The sequence below is a fragment of the Equus caballus genome, chromosome 15 (genome assembly GCF_041296265.1).
Source record: "Equus caballus isolate H_3958 breed thoroughbred chromosome 15, TB-T2T, whole genome shotgun sequence".
Taxonomy (NCBI): domain Eukaryota; kingdom Metazoa; phylum Chordata; class Mammalia; order Perissodactyla; family Equidae; genus Equus; species Equus caballus.
The window spans coordinates 16,242,660-16,260,908 of NC_091698.1; the positions used below are offsets into that span (position 1 = coordinate 16,242,660).

The 18,249-nt window shown below is 52.8% G+C and overlaps 1 protein-coding gene across 4 annotated transcripts in view; it reads left to right on the top strand.

Annotated features, from left to right (window-relative positions):
* The window catches only part of EDAR (ectodysplasin A receptor), a 96,461-nt gene that overhangs the window by 53,948 nt on the left and 24,264 nt on the right, over positions 1 to 18,249 (top strand). For all 4 annotated transcript variants that reach the window (XM_014730851.3, XM_014730852.3, XM_070234981.1 and 1 more), the window contains exons 2-5: positions 4,332 to 4,400; positions 5,225 to 5,347; positions 5,582 to 5,763; positions 12,792 to 12,877. In XM_014730851.3, the coding sequence (XP_014586337.1) occupies positions 4,350 to 4,400; positions 5,225 to 5,347; positions 5,582 to 5,763; positions 12,792 to 12,877 (442 nt within the window). In that variant the 5' untranslated portion in view covers positions 4,332 to 4,349. The remainder of the gene's footprint in view (positions 1 to 4,331; positions 4,401 to 5,224; positions 5,348 to 5,581; positions 5,764 to 12,791; positions 12,878 to 18,249) is intronic.

The following is an 18,249-nucleotide window of genomic DNA, read 5'->3' on the forward strand; positions in this document are numbered from 1 at the left end:
GTCGGTTGACGGGCAGGGACGTTTCGGTGCCCTGTCCCCTCCCCCCCCCCCAGCCCATTTCTCCATCACTCATCGTTTTGGAGGGCTCAGCAACTTCACTCGCACCTCTGACAGCTGGCGGGCAGCGGCGCTGCCCTGCACAGTGGATTGAGGATCCCCAAAGGAAAAGCCACCAGGAGGTCACAACTGGGAGCGCTCCTGGCCCCGTCTGGCTCTTAGGCAGCCGGTTCCCAGTGAGTGCAGAACCACCTTCTGCGAAGGAGAGTCAGCCCAGAAACGGAATCCTCGCCAGAGGGCTGCCTGGTCCTCCTCCCCCACCCGCTCATCCTCTTGGAGAATTGGTAACAATAACAGAAACGCGTCAACGCCACAGACTTCTTGTTTTGCCTTTCATGTTTATCTGTCTTTCTTTTCTGTCTCCTTGGGCCCAGTGAGCCTTTCAATGAGTGCTCCCAGTTGACACTAAAGTGTGCTGGCCCGGCCCCACACAGTGTTTACCAGGAAGCCCTCCTAGGTTCAGCTATAATTAAATTAGGAACCCTTAGGACTGTTCTTGGAAGGCTCCAGGCTGCAGCTCTTCTCGGGAGAGCCTCTGGCCCCATCAGCAGACTCCGTGGAAACCCATCTCTGCTACCCGCCATCCTGAAGCAAGACTAGGCTGTCGGAGGAGCTGGTTCCTAAGTTCCCTTTCTGGCCTCGGTTTGCACCTTGCCCTCCCCGCCCAGCAGCAGGGCTGAGGCGCCTCCCTCTGCCTCTCGCCCTGCCTGCCCCGGCTTGCTCTGTTGTTAGAAGGAAAACACCCAGGAGTTCCCACCAGGCTGGCTGTGTGCTTTAATCTTGCCTTAGTCCATTTAGTGTTGTCAAACGTGGATGTGGTACTGAATTGCAAGACTGTGTGCTAGAAAGTGGGGAAAGGCAGCTTTTGTATCGCTTCAAGAGGTTCCGGAAGCCTAACCCTTCCCCAAAGGCCACTGATGTCACTCACTGGTGAGAGACACCTGGTAACTGTGCCACCCGGGAAGATCCAGGCCCGGGCCACGCTGCCTTCCCTGGTGTCTCTGATAGGTCTCTTTCGCTGGGGGGCGTCCTTCCCCAGCCTGTCCTCTGAGTAATCAGAGATGTGCTTCTTCCCAAAGGAAATGTCTGCATTGCCTTTCTTCCTGATCGCAGTTCAGATGTACTTTTCTCCATCATTCCGACTGTAGGAACTGTATAAAAGGGGGATGTTCCCCACAACCCTCCCTCCATCCTTAGTCACCCGCACCCTATTTCACTCCCTGCCAGAAAATCTTTGTTGAGAATATAGTGGATGTCACTCCAGACCTGCTTCTCTTACATAGAAACTTTGCAGATACACCCTGAGCTGTTTTTCTGGTGGTTTCTTTTTTTTTTCAAGATTTTTTTTTGTTATTATTTTTCCTTGTCCTCCAAAAGCCCCCCAATACACAGCTGTATAGTCTAGTTGTAGGTGCTTCTGGTTGTACTGTGTGGGACACCACCCAGCATGGCTTTGTAGGGGAGGAAGACATTTCTTCTACCCACTCTGGGTCCTTCTGGCCAGACAACGAATTAAATTCACATGAGACAGAATAATAGGAGAAAATCAAACAAAGCTTTATAGCATGTATACACGGAGACACTCAGGAAAACTAAGCAGCTCACCGAAATGGCGGAAGCTCTCACCTTAAATACCATCTTCAGCTAAAGACAAAGGAGGATGTTGAGGGTGGGGGGGGGTCAGTTATCGGAGGTTGCCAGAAAAGCACAGTAAACAAGAGTAAGGTTATTATGCAGACTTGAGTCCTTGCCTTCTACATTGATAAGAGTTTCTAGATATAAGGTCATCCCTTCTTCTTCCTGGTACAGAGATGGATACACCTTTACAGATGGAGATTTCCCTTACAAAGGTAAATGTCTCTTACAAAGGGTAACTTCTGCTTTTCAGAGTTTCCCTCATGTCTGCAGTTTTTAAAAGTAACCAGCCCAAAATGATCCTCATGCCAAAGAGACATATCTTGGGGTGGCCAATTCCAGTCCCCCCCAGCTTGATGAGTGGTGCCACATCTGTGTCCAGGATCCAAATCAGTGAAACCCTGGGCCACCGAAGCAGAGCACATGAACTTAAAACCATTCAGCCATGGAGCCAGCCCCAACTAGTGGTTTCTTTTGGTAGAGCCCTGCACGGTATTCCACAGAACAGGTCCATGTTCCATTGGACCTTTTGTTTGCTGTAATGATAAATAAGTACAATATCTAAGGCTCCACCTGGATTTTATCCAACCTCTTCTCCTGGGAAGCATGGGTGCCTGCTGCTCCCTGTCAGGAGGCGGGATGGGGTGGGATGGGGGTAGGGCAGGCATGTCCCAGGGGAAGCCAGAGCTGTGCCTTCTGGAGGCCCACAAAAGCTGAGGCAGGCAACTTGGAGCACTTGGGCCATGTCCCTCACTGGCCTCTCACTACATATTTGTATGTTGGGTGCTTCTCCTGAATGTGCATTCTCCCCCAAAATCTCGCTGTGAAGGTGCTAAGTCCCGGGGGAGTTACAAAGGAAGACTGTGTCTGTACACTCAGGCAGTTTGCTTCTCCTCAGCAACCCCCCACCCCAACCCACCAACTGGCCCCTGGTTTTCCTCTCTTGGCCTGTCCCCAACTCCTGAGTTACACAGCCCTCCCTCTTTCTCCAACTTAACTTCTTTATTTCCAATAAACAATCTTCTGGCTGCTTTTCTTCTCAATGCATTGGGTTATTGTATTGTAAAGACAAAGTTCAGGACTTTCCTCCTTAAAAAAAGGAATGGATTTCCCATTCAGTGTGTCTCCTGCTTTGAGCTACCCTGCACAGTCTTTTTTGTGTGGTTTTTGGAATTATGGGTTTCCCTGACCAACGATGGCTCACCAGGAACAAGAGGATTCAGCGGGCGAAAGTCCTTGGGGGGCTTCCCAAGGCCCAGGTGGACTTGTGGTCTGAGTCAGCGGTTGATTCTGAAGGCTCCTCACACAGCCCGCTGGTAGAAGAAGACAAGCTCCTTGGTCACTAATTCATCCTGTCGACCTCAGAAATAAAATAGGTTGTTATTTTCACCAGCAAAACGAGTTTATTTGGGATAGCCAAAGAATTGCAGTTCAGGATGTACATACTATGGCGGACCACAGGCAAATCCAACAAATAATGGAGAGGAAGATTATTTTACAGAGAAAAAGGAGGAAACTGGGAGGGGTTGTTTTGAACGGAAGTCCATTGGAGAGAAGCAAGACTTCAGGGTGGTGACGGTTGCTCACTGGCTGAGTTGCTGGGGTTGTTGATTTCTGCTTGGGATGCGATGTACATCCCCTCCTGTAACTGACCACCTTCCTGTTGACGCTTCTTTCTGTTGGGGTCTGCAGTGGGCCATCTTTCCTATAACCAACCTTGAGGTACTGCGTGGGAGCGCCTCCTTCTGGCCTCCTGACTCCATTCTAAATGAGGTTTCCACTTATTGAATCACAGTCCCCAGTGTCAAAATGACACAACAGTGACCCAGAGTGTGGCAGCTGGGGGATTTAGGTGCTCACGTGAACACATCCTCTCTCTTTGTGCAGCCAGGCTCCCAGGCAGAATTGCTTTGAGTCAGAAATACAGGTCTCCCATTCTGAAAGTGGAAAAGTGAAAAATAACACCTCCTCCTTAATTTAAAAGTTGGAGAAAAGCATCTGAACGCCTGGGATGTAACCATCCTCTGCGTGTTAAGTAGCTGTGTGACCTTGGGCAAGTACCTAACCTCTCTGGGCTTCAGTTGTCTCAAATGTAAAATTTCATGGTTCGACTTGTACATTCTCTTAATCATTTTGATGGATGACTCATTCTTAACAGAAAGAGGGAAGAACCTTCCAGTGGGGCTGGGAGAGCAGAAGTGGAATGGGCCAGATTCTGATTCCTGGCACTATCTCCAGGGGTCTCCTGGAGCCAGAGGGTCAGCAGTAGCCTGAAGCACCTCATGCCAGGGTTTCAGACTCTCCAAGCAAGTGAAGCAATTGGTCATTGCCCCGGCCTTACCAATAGGCTCTCAGTGTGCAATGGTCCTTCCTCCCCGGGGCTCTTTCCCAGGGATGGCTGTGATGCTGGGAGGGCCATGAATGGAGTCAGTCTAAGGGGGCCTGGGGCTCAGCTTAAAATCTGCCTTTACTTTTCGAGTGTCTTCGTTCCCCACTCTGTTTGCTGAGAGGTCCCTCATACCCAGCAGGATGCAGTGAAGGCAGCTGGACCCAGGCTACGGGCTGGGCCACAGCCCGTCAGTCATGGAGCAGCCCAAGCCCTGCAGGCACCACTGGTGCTGATGAAGTGTGTCTTTCAGGTGAACCCGCAGGCGAGGATGGCCCACGTGGGAGGCTGCAAGAGCACACTCTGGCTCCCCGTCTTGGTGGTAAGTGTGTCAGAGCTCCTGCCCGCCCTGCACCCTCGCCCCAGAGAGAGCCCGTGGCAGCCCTGGTGGAGTCCCAGTGGAAGCTCCTGTCCAGCTGTGGCTTTCACTAGTCACACCACCTCGGGCCAGCTCCTTGGCCACTTAAGTCTCAGTGTCCGCAGCTGTAAAATGGGAACAATGATAAGAGCACCTCCTTCACCAAACTCTTCTGAGGGCGCAATGAGATGACACCTGCAAAGCCCTGAATAGTGCCCCAGTTCTAATTAGACTCCTCTGGTGGGTGGCTCCCTTTATAGGATTCCATCGATAGAAATGTCCTTAAATGCTTATTTATGTTGCGATATACACAACCCAGTGCCTGTGTAGTGAGCGCCATGCCTGTGGGCCACATAGCTGAGAAAGAAAGACGCAGGGCTCCATCATGGGGGTCCCTCTCAGGGGAGAAGAGGACCATGTGACTAGAGGAGCTGTGTTCTGAGGCTCCAGGAAGGGGCCGCCTCGTCCGTGTCTTTGGAGAGAACGAGAGAAAGATTTCATGAGTGAAGAGAGTTTGGAGCAGGCCTTGGGGATGGGATGGGGTTTCTGAGAGCAGGGGGTGAGGGAGGCAGGAGTGAGGCCAGCTGGGGGAAGCGGGTGGCTGGCCCAGCTTATTAGCTAAAGGTACCGGGGACTTGACACCAGATGAGCACCAACTGACTGAGCAGGGCCCCTACCAGCAGGCTTCGTCCTCAGTTGACCTCGAGGACGTCTGGGCACTGACCCTGAGTAACTATGTGTGCCTGCAAGGAGGTCTGGAGGACGAAACAACCCGTTTCTTGTGGCAGGTGTCTCTGATGTGCTCCACCAGAGCAGAATACTCCAACTGCGGAGAGAATGAGTACTACAACCAGACCACTGGGCTGTGCCACGAGTGTCCCCAGTGTGGGCCGGGGGAGGAGCCCTACCTGGTAAGGCCCCCTGCCCGGCTGTCAGGCCACATCCCCCAGCGTGGTGAGCTCCCCCTCCTTCATGTGGGTGTCCTCACCCTAGCTTTTTTGTTCTACGTGTGGTCTCCAAGCTATATCAGTGCCGGGTATGCCCAGTGTGCCCCGTGTGTCCAATGTGCCCAAGGACCGCGGTTCTGGTGATGGCAGCTGCAGCCGCTATACTCACCTGCATCCTCTGTCCTCTTCCTCGGCCAGTCCTGTGGCTACGGCACCAAAGATGAGGACTATGGCTGTGTCCCCTGCCCGGCGGAGAAGTTTTCCAAAGGAGGCTACCAGATATGCAGGCGCCACAAAGACTGCGAAGGCTTCTTCCGAGCCACCGTGCTGACACCAGGGGACATGGAGAATGACGCTGAGTGTGGACCTTGTCTCCCTGGGTAAGCATGGGCACTGCCAGAATGCACCCCAGGATGCTTTCTGCAGAAAGCCCTGCATGTCCCATTGGTGAGGACCCCTGTCAACGTGAGCACCTCAGGCCTGCAGCATAGCCTCACTCCTGCAGTTTGTCCCAGTCTAGAGGGGGCAGCTCAGTAAGAAGGAGGGTACACATCTGCAGCCAGGAAGCATGGCATCTAGGATGGCGAGTCCTGCCACCTTTCACAGGAGATGCAGCCCATCCAGGCTCAGCTCCTGCATCTCCTAAGTGGACATTAGTCATAATAATATCCTCTGACTACCCAAATCAAACGGATTTGTTGAACACTTACAATGAGGTGACACATGTGGAATGCTTTGGAGAAAAGAAAACTAAAACCCATACAAAAGTATAATTTTTAGTAGTTTTAGTATTCTGGAAAAAATTGAGGGTAAGAGCTACTGATAGGAATATTTGAGTCATATGGTATCTATAATTCCACCACAATTCTATTAGGTATCAAAAGTCTTACCAAAAAAGCAAAGTGAAAATGCAATTAGCCTGAAAGATAGAAAGATAAAATCTTCCTTCTTACAGGCAAGACACACAGCAAGTTCCGCTTGAGATGAGGAAAGCACAGCTTTAACACCCAATAAATACCAAGCTATGGCTGTTGCTTCTGCCTCCCTCTAGTGGCCACGCCGTATAATGCTTGCAAGGGCTACAGAAAGAAACCAAAAGTAGGGGTGAAGGCTACACGGTGGCAGAAGAGAGAGAGGTGGTGGAGATGGTTGGTGGTGATGGAGATAGTGGAGGTGATGGTGATGATGGAGGTGGTGATGATGGAGGCAGTGGTGGTCATGATGGAGGTGGTGATGGTGGAGGTAGAGGTGGTGGAGGTGATGGCAGTGAATGTTGCACTATACTTTACAACCTACCTGTGCACATGTTATCTCCCTGGATTGCTGCATTGAATTAAGAGGAGGAAGAAAATAAGAAGGATATATCCAAATGAGAACATTGGGCTGGAAGAAGTCTATGAGACAAAGGAAATACAAAAAAGGCAGAAAGAGCTACCTATTTAGAAATAGATTGAAACTGAATAACTCTTTAAAATAAGGAGATATTTTACACTTGCAGAAATTAACCTTAGTTTATATTTGTTACTGAGACGCATCCATTTCCCTGGCTTCCACCAATATCTCTCTGCTGGTGACGGCCCCCCATCTCCAGGCTCCCTAGTTTTCTCCCTGGTTGTTTCAGGCCTACCTCCCGAGCTATAGGCCTGCATAGCCAAAAGTCTGCTGGACAGCTCTCTGTCAATGTCCTTGACACAAAGGATGATTCAAACATACTTGTCAAATGAATAAAGAAAGCAGGGGAACATTATCACAGAACACTATTTTTCAATATGCAAAAGAGCTGGTAGCTATACCCAAGGAAGATATTAGACTATTCTCTTGGGAAATATGATAACAATAAAAGTTCTGTAGCTGAGTAGTTAATTTAGTTGAGGATATTGTGCTGTGGGGGCTCCATGAAAAGGAGCGTGTTAGAAGCAGCAGAATCAATGCCTTCCCACCCAATGGTGCAAGCGTCTACTGAGGGACTGCTCTGCGCAGATGCTGTGCTTGGCCATGAATGAGAGAAATTCAGTAGGATCTGGACAGGAGAGAGCTAGAAGCAGTCTCTGATAACTTGAATACTTCCTAGAACTTCAACTTGACTGCTTTTTATTGATGCAGATACATGATTCATGAAAGAAATAGAGTTTCATGGATTAACTGTAGATGTGCCAAGGAAAAGCACGCACACCTTGCCATGCTTGCCTCACAAAGAAAATAACCCTCTTTGCAAAACCTGAACTTATTTTGAGAGCCTCTCAGTGTAAGAACTGACCCAACACAACCCAGCATAACAGCTCCCACATTTACTTTAGTAAGCCTTTGAACTAAGAACCTACAAAGTAGGTCCTAGTGAGACTAAGCGGAAAGACGTGGTGCCTCTTTCCAGGGGAAGAGTGAGACGAGGAAGTAGTACCCACAGTCAGTGTGGGAGGCACGCGCAGTTCAGGAAGTCTAGCAAGGCCCACTCGCTCTGTGGCTAGGGAGGTGTCTGGAGGGGTCTTAGAAGGCTTCTTGGGGTGATGCTGGGACGGGGAGGAGGACAGAGCTCTCCAAGCGGAAATGCTCATGCCAAAGCACTAAGAGGTGGCACCCACAGGATGTAGGGCTGTCGGTCCCTGGGGCCGAGTGGCAAGTGCTCTCAGGGAGTACAGAGGAACTAGCGATGGGGGCAGGGGCCAGTGGAAATGGCTCTGGAAGGTGAGGCTGAAGGCTCAAGTCTTCATCGTGATGCTGACGCGGGTCACCATACAGTCTTCCAAGCTGGTGTAGGACGCAGTCAGGCTGTACCTTGATCCTCTTAGCAACAGTAAGGAAAACAAGCTGACTAGGGAAGAGATGGGAGCCCATGGATCAGGCATGAGGTGGGACATAGTGAGACCTGGGGCAAGGAGGAAACACTGGAGGGTGGAGGGAGAGGAAAAATCAGAGTGTATTGGAAGATGGCAGTGACTGGAGTTGCAGACCAAGTGTGTAGGGGGTGTAGGGGAGGAGATTTTGAAGAGGACACTCAGATGTCTGCCTTGGCCAGCTGTGTGGACAGAGATGCCATTTGCTAAGGCCTCTTTGGAATACAGGAATACAGGAAGAAGAGGAATTTCGATGGTGCGGCGGAGGGAGGATGGAGGAGCTATGTGTGGAATTTGAAGTGGTTGTGATATTCAGACATGCAGACCAAGACATCTAACACATAGACAGATAAACGGGTAGAAGCTAGAGTGGAGATCTGGGCTGAGGGTCAGGATCTGGAAGTCATCTACACATTAACGGTGTGGGAGCCGCTGGTCTAGATAGGCCCTGCCAGTGAGGCAGCTTTGTAGAGGCAGAAGGGGGGTGGGTGCAAAGTGGAGCCTCCCCCATTAGCGTCGCTGGCTCTCACCCTGCCACACTTCAGACTGGTGCATGTCCCCTGGAGGTCTGTGAGATTCAGCCATGATTTTGTTGCAGATGATCCAAAAGGGGCAGTGAGTGTGCACATTGAGCCGCCTATTCCATTCTTACTTTGATCCACTGACTTTCTAGCCAGAAAGGACAAGCCCTGGGACCAATGCCATAAATAACCCTGTCCTACAGGCAGGTGCTGGCTCGGTCACCAGAAAGGCTGTTCTGGGACAATGAAGACAATTTGCTTCGTCCCAGTACCTTTACCAGAAAGAAATTTGACAATGGAATGGTCGTGAGCTCCCTGCTTCTAGAAGGCTTCAAAAGTTATGGATGACCATCTATAGAATTAGTGGGGAGGCTGCCATCTGTGCTCTTAAAAGGATCTTTCCGGCTCAGAAATCTTGAATAATTCCCTCCCTGCTCCTGAGAACAGCAACCTGCTTATTCCACCCTTTGTCTTCAGCACCAGGACAAGGAGAGGCCCTGAGCGCTTGCTGAGTGAATGGAGGGTATCCTGCGGGAGACACAGCTCAGCAGGCCTCTCCGGGAGTCCTCACAGTGCTCCATGGAGGTGAAAACGTTTAGGCACTTTCCCATTTGGCTCTGCAGCGTGATGTTCAAATAAATCACTCCCAACCCCAAGGCCACCAAAATAGAAGGCCCACTGCATCTCCGGTCCCCAGCCTCCCCATCCCAGCTCTGACGAGTTTGGTGCTTTATCAGCAGGACCCCGGAGGTCTCCCGCTTCCTGCTACATGCCCTAGGGTTAGAGAACAAAACGGAGTTCTCATGCTCTGTCACAGAGGAGGCTTACAAGGAGTTTCGGCAGGTCAGCGCTGTGAGCCCAATGAAAGGCTGTTTTCATTCCCAAGTTTGTGTGGCTCCCAGGCTGTGATGCAGACCGCCTCATATTTGTCTTGTACCGCCACAGGTTGCCTTGGCCCTCTCGCCCTGTGGTTTGGCAGGCACTCTCTCCTCCTTTGCCCTCTCTGCTTTGTATCATATGTGGCTGAGACACTCGCTGAACAAGGAGCGATACCCGGGGCTTTCCTGTTGAGCAAGGCTTGTGTGGGAGGACCAGCGAACAAAACACAGGAGGAAGAGAGGAGAGGGTAGGTTTCACAACCTCCCCCAGGCATCATCTTACCCACTGGACAAGCTCCATCTGGCTGGGTTCCACACTGTCCACTCCCTTCAAGTGAGGGAGTTCGAGGATGGTTGGAGGACGAGATGAAGGGCACAGCCGTTGGTCCTGCATTCCAATGTTGTAGAGGGAAAAAGAAGCATCCGATGGCTCAGTGGCATCCATTACACGCCTAGGAGCCCTGAGAAAAGGAAATCTTTGGGGAAAATCTATATACCTGTTGACTCGGAGGAAGTCAATCCCTACACGGAAGATTCTAGAGGCCCCACTTAAACTGAATCTTGTCTTGGGCTACTCATTTTAATCAACCCTTGAAGAACAGTAGGAAAAAAACAGCTAGAGAATAGTCAAAATATAGATCAGAGTGTAGGAAATTAGACTTTACACAAAGACAATGGGACCCGATATGCTTTAGTGGGGGCAGAGATCGTGAAATGAACACCCAGCTCCAAGTTGATGAAAATCTGTCAGATGGAAGAAGCCAAGCAATTATTTTCCACTCCTGTCTAGCCCAGGGCGAGCAACGTGGATGTGAACCATACCATGAGGAGTTGCAGTTAGTCCTAAAGAGAAAAATCTTACATTTAAAAATGTTCTGTGCAACAATGCGTGTCAGGAAATGTGTAAGGTATTTAACACTCACACTGAGTCAGGCAGTACAATCCCACAGCAGCCTCCTGCAGCCAACATATTTTTTAAAATGCATAGCTTCTCAATATTCTTTCTTTGCTAAGTTACTTAATACATTACCCAGCTTGGTCCAGACACGTTGTCAGGGCAGGAGGCACAGCCATGGCCATGCAGAGCCTCTGGGGGAATGAGAGAGAGGTGCCCACTGGGACAGAGAGCGAGAAGGTGCCTGTGTGCCAAGAAGAGGTAGCAGACTGCCCCGGGATGGAGTGGCCCCCTAGCTGTGACAGAGCATGGCGGCCCCGCACCCGTCGGGCGCACAGCTCTAAGCCCAGATGTTCTACACCCACCCGGTGGCTGTGGATCTTCATCTACGGAAGAGCTCAGCGCCCAAAGTGTTAACCAGGGTGGGCGTAGCTGTGGTTCTGCTGTTAGAAAAGGGAGGAAAGATGCACAAAATGTCCTCCAGGCTTCTGTCAGCCTCGCACTCTCCCAGTCAATACTTGCCTAGAGCCTTCCCTCCTCAGTACCCAGCACATGGTACTAGAAATACAGATATGAACAAGGCTGCCCCTGTGTACTCCCAGGCCAGGGGGAGAGACAATCACAATCTAGTGAGACAAGATACACTGGAGGTGGAGTTGAGAAGAGCAGAAACTAGTAGTCCCAAGAGGCTATACTGAGTGTGGGCATCAGAAAGCTGCATGGGGGCTGGCCGGGCTGAGCTGGAGCCTGTCACCCGCGTGAGGCCACACGCAGACATGCACCCCCTCCTGGGAGCAGATGCATGGTGGGACCCAGTAGCCCTTCCTGCTTCCTGGGTGCATGGCTTCTGGAGGTGGCAGAGTATGTGTTTGAGAGAGGCTTTTCCAGAAGGCTTAACTATAAAACTGGCTGTTGTGGCTTCTCTGAGGGGTGTTTTGAGATTGGTTAATTAATGTTTACAAGAAACATAGGGTTCTGAGGATAAAAGGCCCTGAGGAAGGGCAGGCAATTATGATCCTAATGTTACTGGTAATGGTCCAGCTCACGGTGGCTGGAGTCCAAGACTGCCCCCAGCACTCCTGCACCACGCTGCCACTTACCGCTGCCGTCAGCAGACGCCTGGGTGTGCACGGCTAATAAAAAAGAGATTAAGAAACAAACACAGAAAAATCCAATAGCAGAGAGGGATTTTTCATCTCCTGAGTTGTAATAAGGGAAAACGTTGGCACCAGCTCACTTTATTAATTGACTTCTCACAATGTGATAAATGACTCCATGATCACCGCTGAATGTGTGTTTATGGAAAACGGGCACGCGCCAAGAGAAGTGCCAAAGCCTGCAGGTGGAAAGGAGCCTGAGCTGTGAGTGGCAGGGGGAGGAGGCCCAGGGCCAGGAGGCGGCGTGGCTGCAGAGAACTCCGACCAGGGCGCAGAGCTCTACCAGGAGGGCCTTCTGAGTCGCGTGGTCGTGGGGCTGGCAAGCGGACATCAAGAAGCTCGAAAGATAAAATGAAACATCGTTGGGGCCTAAAGGACTTCAGACAGTCTTGTGTGAATGACTTGCCCTTTTCTTTAAGTGTGTGCAATCCCAGCGCAAACTTACATAGGTGCCTTCAGTCACATGCTTCCTGAGGAGGAAGCAAACGCATTGCAGGTAGGGCCTGGTGGTATTTCAGGCTGACCTTAAGGCCCTCTGTGGTGACCTCTCTAGACATTGCTGCTGTCTTTTTGTCTGCTGCAGACATGTTCTGCCGGACGGCTCTGTTCAATCTTGGTTAGCAAGTGTTCAGGTAGTCCGGGAGGTCCAGTGTCCCAGGGGCTCATAGACACATCTGTCAGCACTCGCACCAGGCCACAGGCTCTGCAATGGGCACTCACAGAGAGGGTGCTCCTCCTCCAGGGGCCTGGCTCCCTGGTTGGTACACCAGAGAGCTAAACGAGCCTACATGTGGTGGGCATGCAGCTAATTCTGGTGGATGATATGATGAAGATGGTGATAACACACACACCCCAAACAAATACATGAGTGAAGGGAACCAAAAAGGGGAGAGATTAAAAGAAAGGCTCAAACTGGCCCCGATTGCAAAAAGAATATTCCATTTCAAGACAGGCTGCAAACCCCCAAGGAAACTCAGTGGTCAAAATGGGCTGCTGGCTCCACGGGGCTGCCAGTCCCCACAGGTCTGTCTCCTGCCTGGCTTTGATCGTGGGCATGCTCATGATCAGTGCTCGCTTGTGGCGACTCCAGCCTCAGCTGCTTTGTCTCGTGTCGCCCTCCCCACAGCTACTACATGCTGGAGAACAGACCCAGGAACATCTACGGCATGGTCTGCTACTCCTGCCTCCTGGCGCCGCCCAACACCAAGGAGTGTGAGTACTCTCCATCCTTCCATCAGAATCATACTGGTATCTTTCGCCAAACCTGGCACCCAGACAAATTAACTACAGTGAACACGTAACCGAAAATGCTCCCACGGCCTGACCAGTCAGGCAGCAGGTCCAAGAAGAGAGTTTTGCTATGGCTGAACCATGAGTCAGAGACTCAGGTCAGTCACCAGCTACCTTGAATGAGTCACATCACCCCTGTGAGCCTTGGTTTTCTCATCTGTAATGTGTGGGTACTAAAATCCATCTCATGTGATTACTGGAGAAACCAAGGAGACCGCAGATGCCAAGGCATTTTGTGAAGCACTGCAAAGTGCCAGACAATGTAAGTTCTCAGATATATATATTTTAAACCGCAGTTAATGAAATGGATTCCACAAAGCACATGTAAACAATGAGTCTCAGGAGTGTGAAATCCCACCTTAGGCTGTTTCTTTCCTCTTCTCATTTTGGTTTGACTTTCACAGCATCTGTTGATAAGGGCCAGGAACTGGGGCTCTGACAATGTCGTGTTGGTCTCTTGGCTCTGTGGTCTGGAGAGACACTAGTGAAGGTGGGATGGGTGGGCGGTGGGGAGGAGACTGGGAGTCTGGTCCCTGGGCGGCAGGAGCACTTGCCTTGCCCTCCCTCCAGCTCTGCTCCCACTCTGGGGCATCAGAGGGCACAGGGGCAGCGTGGGACCCTGCCTCCCCTGGCTCTCCATGAGGCCCTGTGTACCCCATCTTCTCACAAGAATCCGGTTGAGGACATAGCATAGGGGCCTGCATCATAAGAGTGCTAGGAGGAAGAGAAGGAGAGTCAGAAGAGGGGGCACACCTCCCCTCACCCAAAGGTTCAGCTGGACGGCGTGCTCTGGGCAGTGGGGCATGGCTGCCTGTGGGAGGGCCCTCCTCTCCCTTCCAAATGGCTTCAGGAGAGGAGCCTGGCAACATTGGATTTGCATGTCTTTAAAGCTGAGGGTTCCTACCCAGCCAGGTGCTAATTAATTCAGAAATCAGAGGAGGCCCAAGGGCCAGGCTGCCAGCAGGACCTGAGGTGAAGTCCGATGCCATCACTGACGTCTTCTGCTGGGAATCCTCAGGATTCAATACTGGATAGTTCTGGGATAGAGTTCCCACCTGGGAAGCTGTCAGACACTCACTGCCTATTTAGAAAAGACTCTTTGCCTGTGGAGCCTGGAAAAAAAGCAGCCCTTCCCAGGGCGCCCTTTCGTTTGAAAGCTCTCACACACAAGGGCTCTGCCAGCCACCTGGCCAGCGGAAGAGCTCCAAGTCCAGGAGGAGCGCCTCTGTCCTCTCTGTCCAACAGTGAGGTCTATCGCATGGGGAGAAAGCAAAGCCCCTGAGTCCAGAGACTGTGAAACAAGCGCCCCGCCTCCTAACCCCTAGCCCTTCACTGCCTAACCGAAGACCAGCTCCAGTTTGTAGAGTCCAGCCCTGAAGGAGGCCAGCAAAGAACCAGCACCGAGCTTCACGAGTCACCTAGAGAATGGAGCCCCGTCTAGGTCAGAGTCGCAAGTGTGGACACACAGTTATTCTCTCCACCTCTGGGGTCTGCTCTTCCCTCTGCAGGGTCCTCCATCCAGAGATCTTTTTACCCAGGCCTCCTGTTCTGGAGTCTGCAGATAGAACTAGAAAGGCTGGTTATGACCACAGCCTCCATAAAGACAGACAAACTCACAGGGCTGCCTTCAGCAGCCCCACCCTGGGAAAGCCAGGAAGGCTGGGAAGCCTTATTGTCAGGACTCCGAAGTCACCGGCTGGCTGCCCAGGTCCCACCAGGCCCTGCCCTCCCCGAGCCCACGGTCGGAGGCGGTCGAGAGCTCCTTTGGCTCCAATCTGAGACTCTCCTTTCGGTTTTGATAAGATTTACCTGGGCCCTGCAAAAGCGAAGCTCACACCGTCCATACCGCGTCACTGAGTAGTGGATTATACAAACCCCCAGAGAGCTTGGCACGTCCCCGGGAAAGCGTGTGATACAGAGGCGCACATCCCCGTTAGGGATGGAACAGGACTGGGGCAGGGGAGAGGGAGACCGGCCACCGAGAGCAAGACGTCTATGCAGGAGAGAGCCCTGGGCGCCCGCCTGCCGTAGTCGGGGGGGACACAGCCCAACGAGCGCCCAGCAGCTCCTCAGCAAAGGAGGCCCCGCAGCTCTCTGCACCCCCGGGGGCTCCCCTCCCCTCCCCTCCCCTCCCCTCCACTAGCATGCGCTCTCCTCTCTCCTTCTCCCCTCCCCCCTAGCCCCCCCCTCCCCCCCCCTCCCGCGCGCGCTCTCTCTTCCCCGCTCGTCCCCTCTGGGCAGAGGCGTTGCTCTTTCCTCCTTAGAGCGCTGGCGGCCTCTCCGCGTGGCGCTATGGTTAGAGTGCCCCAGCGGGGCCTCCTACATCACGCAGGGTTGGGCCCCACCGCTGGGTCAGCAGGACCCGGTGGGGCCAAGAATGCGCATTTCCAACAAGTTCCCCTGGGAGGCCAGGACCACACTTTGGGAGCCGCGGGTGTACCGTATGAGGTGTGAGCAGTCCCTGCTCTCGACCATCGCTGCCTGGGTTTAAAATCCTGTTTAACGTGGACGCGTTATCAAGCCTCAGTTTTCTCATCTGCCAGACGTGAGGCAGTTGTGTGGCCGGAGTGAGCTGAGGCCCAGGGTGAGCCGCCGCAGTGCTGTTAGTGCCACCTGGCCCATCCACGTAACCCTCAGGAGACACGGCAAAGCACCGCACAGTTACTTTTCAAATGGAATAAGAATCATTCTAGTTTCCAGCCCCTCCAAGGAACGTGAGGGAAAGCAGAGGACGGCGTTGGGTTCCTATTGGTCCTGCCTTTGGGCCTTGTCACCGCTGATGAAAGCAGAGGCATGTGGAACTTGGGGCGGGCCTGGGACTCGGCCGTAGCACCCGTGCGTTCGTGAAAGCAGGAACCCTCCCCCGGTTTGCTTTCTCTCCTGAGAACATCACATCCTCTCAACCAACGGGGTTGACATATCCGTGCACAAAAGGCTGTGAAGGCTGAAAGCACGAAGCAAGAGTAAATGACGACTCCTCCCTAACCAGAGAGGACCCGGTGCTCGGCCGCCCGGCGCTCAGGCGCCCTCCTCGCCCGCCTGTGGCTTGCGGGCCGGAAAGCGGCAGGTTGCAGGACACGAGCAGCCTTCCCCGCCCTTGGCCACCTCCAATGCCATCGCTGTTTGTGCCCTGACAAGTCGATGGCAGTTATTTTTCCGTTAAAGAGCAAGACCCACTGGCTGCAACCGGAGTCTCCGGTGTTCTTCCCTCCCGCGTCCTGAGAGCGGCGCTCAGGGCCGCCGCCCGCAGGCACCTGCGCGGTAAGGGCCCGGGCGCGTGGGGCGACACAGGGAGACGGCGTGTGCCGGCAGATTTGGGTCTCATTACGAGTTCCACTCTGGAAAGTTGCTTCCTCCCTCAGTTTCCTCAACCGTACCATGGGGCGCCTGTCTCTGAGGCTGCGCGAGGACGCGCCGAGGGTGTCCGCGGTCACCCCGGCCCTCTGCGCCGGGGAAGCCGCAGCCCCAGGTGAGCCAGCTCCGCCTCCGGCTGCCCCTGCGCCTCCTCGCCTCGGCTGGGACGCCGGCCCGCCAGAACCGCTCCCACACGGTGCTGGAGGGTGGATGAGACGGGCTGGGCATGGCCCCTGGCAACTGTTCCATCGGCAGGTTTTCATTGTTACTCGTCAGTGACTACGACCCCTGCGTCAAGTCCGAGATGGACTTGCCCTTTGGAGAAGTCCACTCTGTGACTAGGAGTGCTGCGGCATACTTCCGTCCAGATGCCACATGTAGTGTCACTCAAATGTGAAGGCTTGCCCTCCCCAAATGCCAGTTTCCAGCTGTTTCTAACAGTGTTTCTCAAATGTGAAAGCGCACACACATCACCAGGAGCCCTATTAAGAGACAGATCCTGATGCAGCAGGCCTGGGGTAGGGCGGGAGATGCGTTTCTTAGCAAGCTCCCGGGACCCCACTTGGAGCATCCAGGTTCTAACGGCTCCGCCAATTGTTCCAGCCTCTACCACCAGGGGGCGCTCAGCAAAAGCAACAGCCTCGGGGCACCTGATCGACAGCTGCAAGGATCAACAAATAAATCATTGCTAAAAATTCAAACAGCGTGCCCTCTGTAGAAGAGAATCTGATCGACAGCTGCAAGGATCAACAAATAAATCATTGCTAAAAATTCAAACAGCGTGCCCTCTGTAGAAGAGAATCTGATCGACAGCTGCAAGGATCAACAAATAAATCATTGCTAAAAATTCAAACAGCGTGCCCTCTGTAGAAGAGAATCCCAGTCTCTGATACGTACCGACATACTGATAAATTGTGAACTGACAAACTGCAAAGGCCCAGTAAAGCGGCTCATCGCCTTAAATAGCGGTAGAACTACCTTTAGCCCTATGGCGCGGTTCTCCAGGTCCTCCTGGGGGAGGTGCCCGCACACCCGGCAGAGCGCCCGCCTCCCGGTGCTGCTCTCCCGAGGCATCGCGGCCTCAGTGCAGCCCGGAGCAGGCAGACCCAGACCCCACTTGCTTTCCTTTTAATATAGAGCTTGTGTGGAAATTTCTGGGGCTACAGCTTTCACCGTCCTTCCTTTACCCCTCTTATAAAATACTTCATCTTTGCTTATTCAAAGCTGCGCTCCAGTGCGTTAGGGAAGGTAAGATGGATCAGTCGTTGACCACCTAACAGAAGCAACAATGAGAAACACTTTTGTCAGCTATTCATTCCAAGGAGGCCAAATGAACCAGAACTACACGGCATGTGTTGGAACAGAGGGAAACCTCCCAGACGCCAAATATTTTTGTGAGTGCTGAGTTAATCCCCGTTAGACTAGAGCAGAACCTGGAACAGGAGAAGGTGCTGTGCAGGGTCCTGGTGGCGACGGCATGCTGTCCTGAGGGCACCTGCCCACAGAGATGGGCTTCTACTCCATGCAGCCTTCCTGCCCACCTTCCCTCTCACCCTCAGATGTGCCCACGACAGAATGCTTTTCTGATCAGCTCCGGGCTCAGCGAGCAGCCAGAGAACATCCTGCTCGGCGCTCCAGCCCAGGGCTGTCCAGTTGACATTTGCTGGAGATTGCTTGAGAGGAAAACGTCTAGCAAGTCAGGGTGGAGGAACAGCCCAGCTTGCCACCTGACCGAGGGCAGGCGGCACCCACTTGGCGTAGTAGATGTGTGTTACTGACTTTGTCTCCCTGCGAGCATTGTTCCATGAGGTCATTGTGTAACCAGCCCCGCCAGTGGGTGCAAAGGCATTTCATATGTCCATGTCCTGTTAGGCTGCTCTCACTGTCCCCCTCCAGGCCACAGGCCTGGGCGTATTTGTATCCCGAGCCCCAAGCCCTGT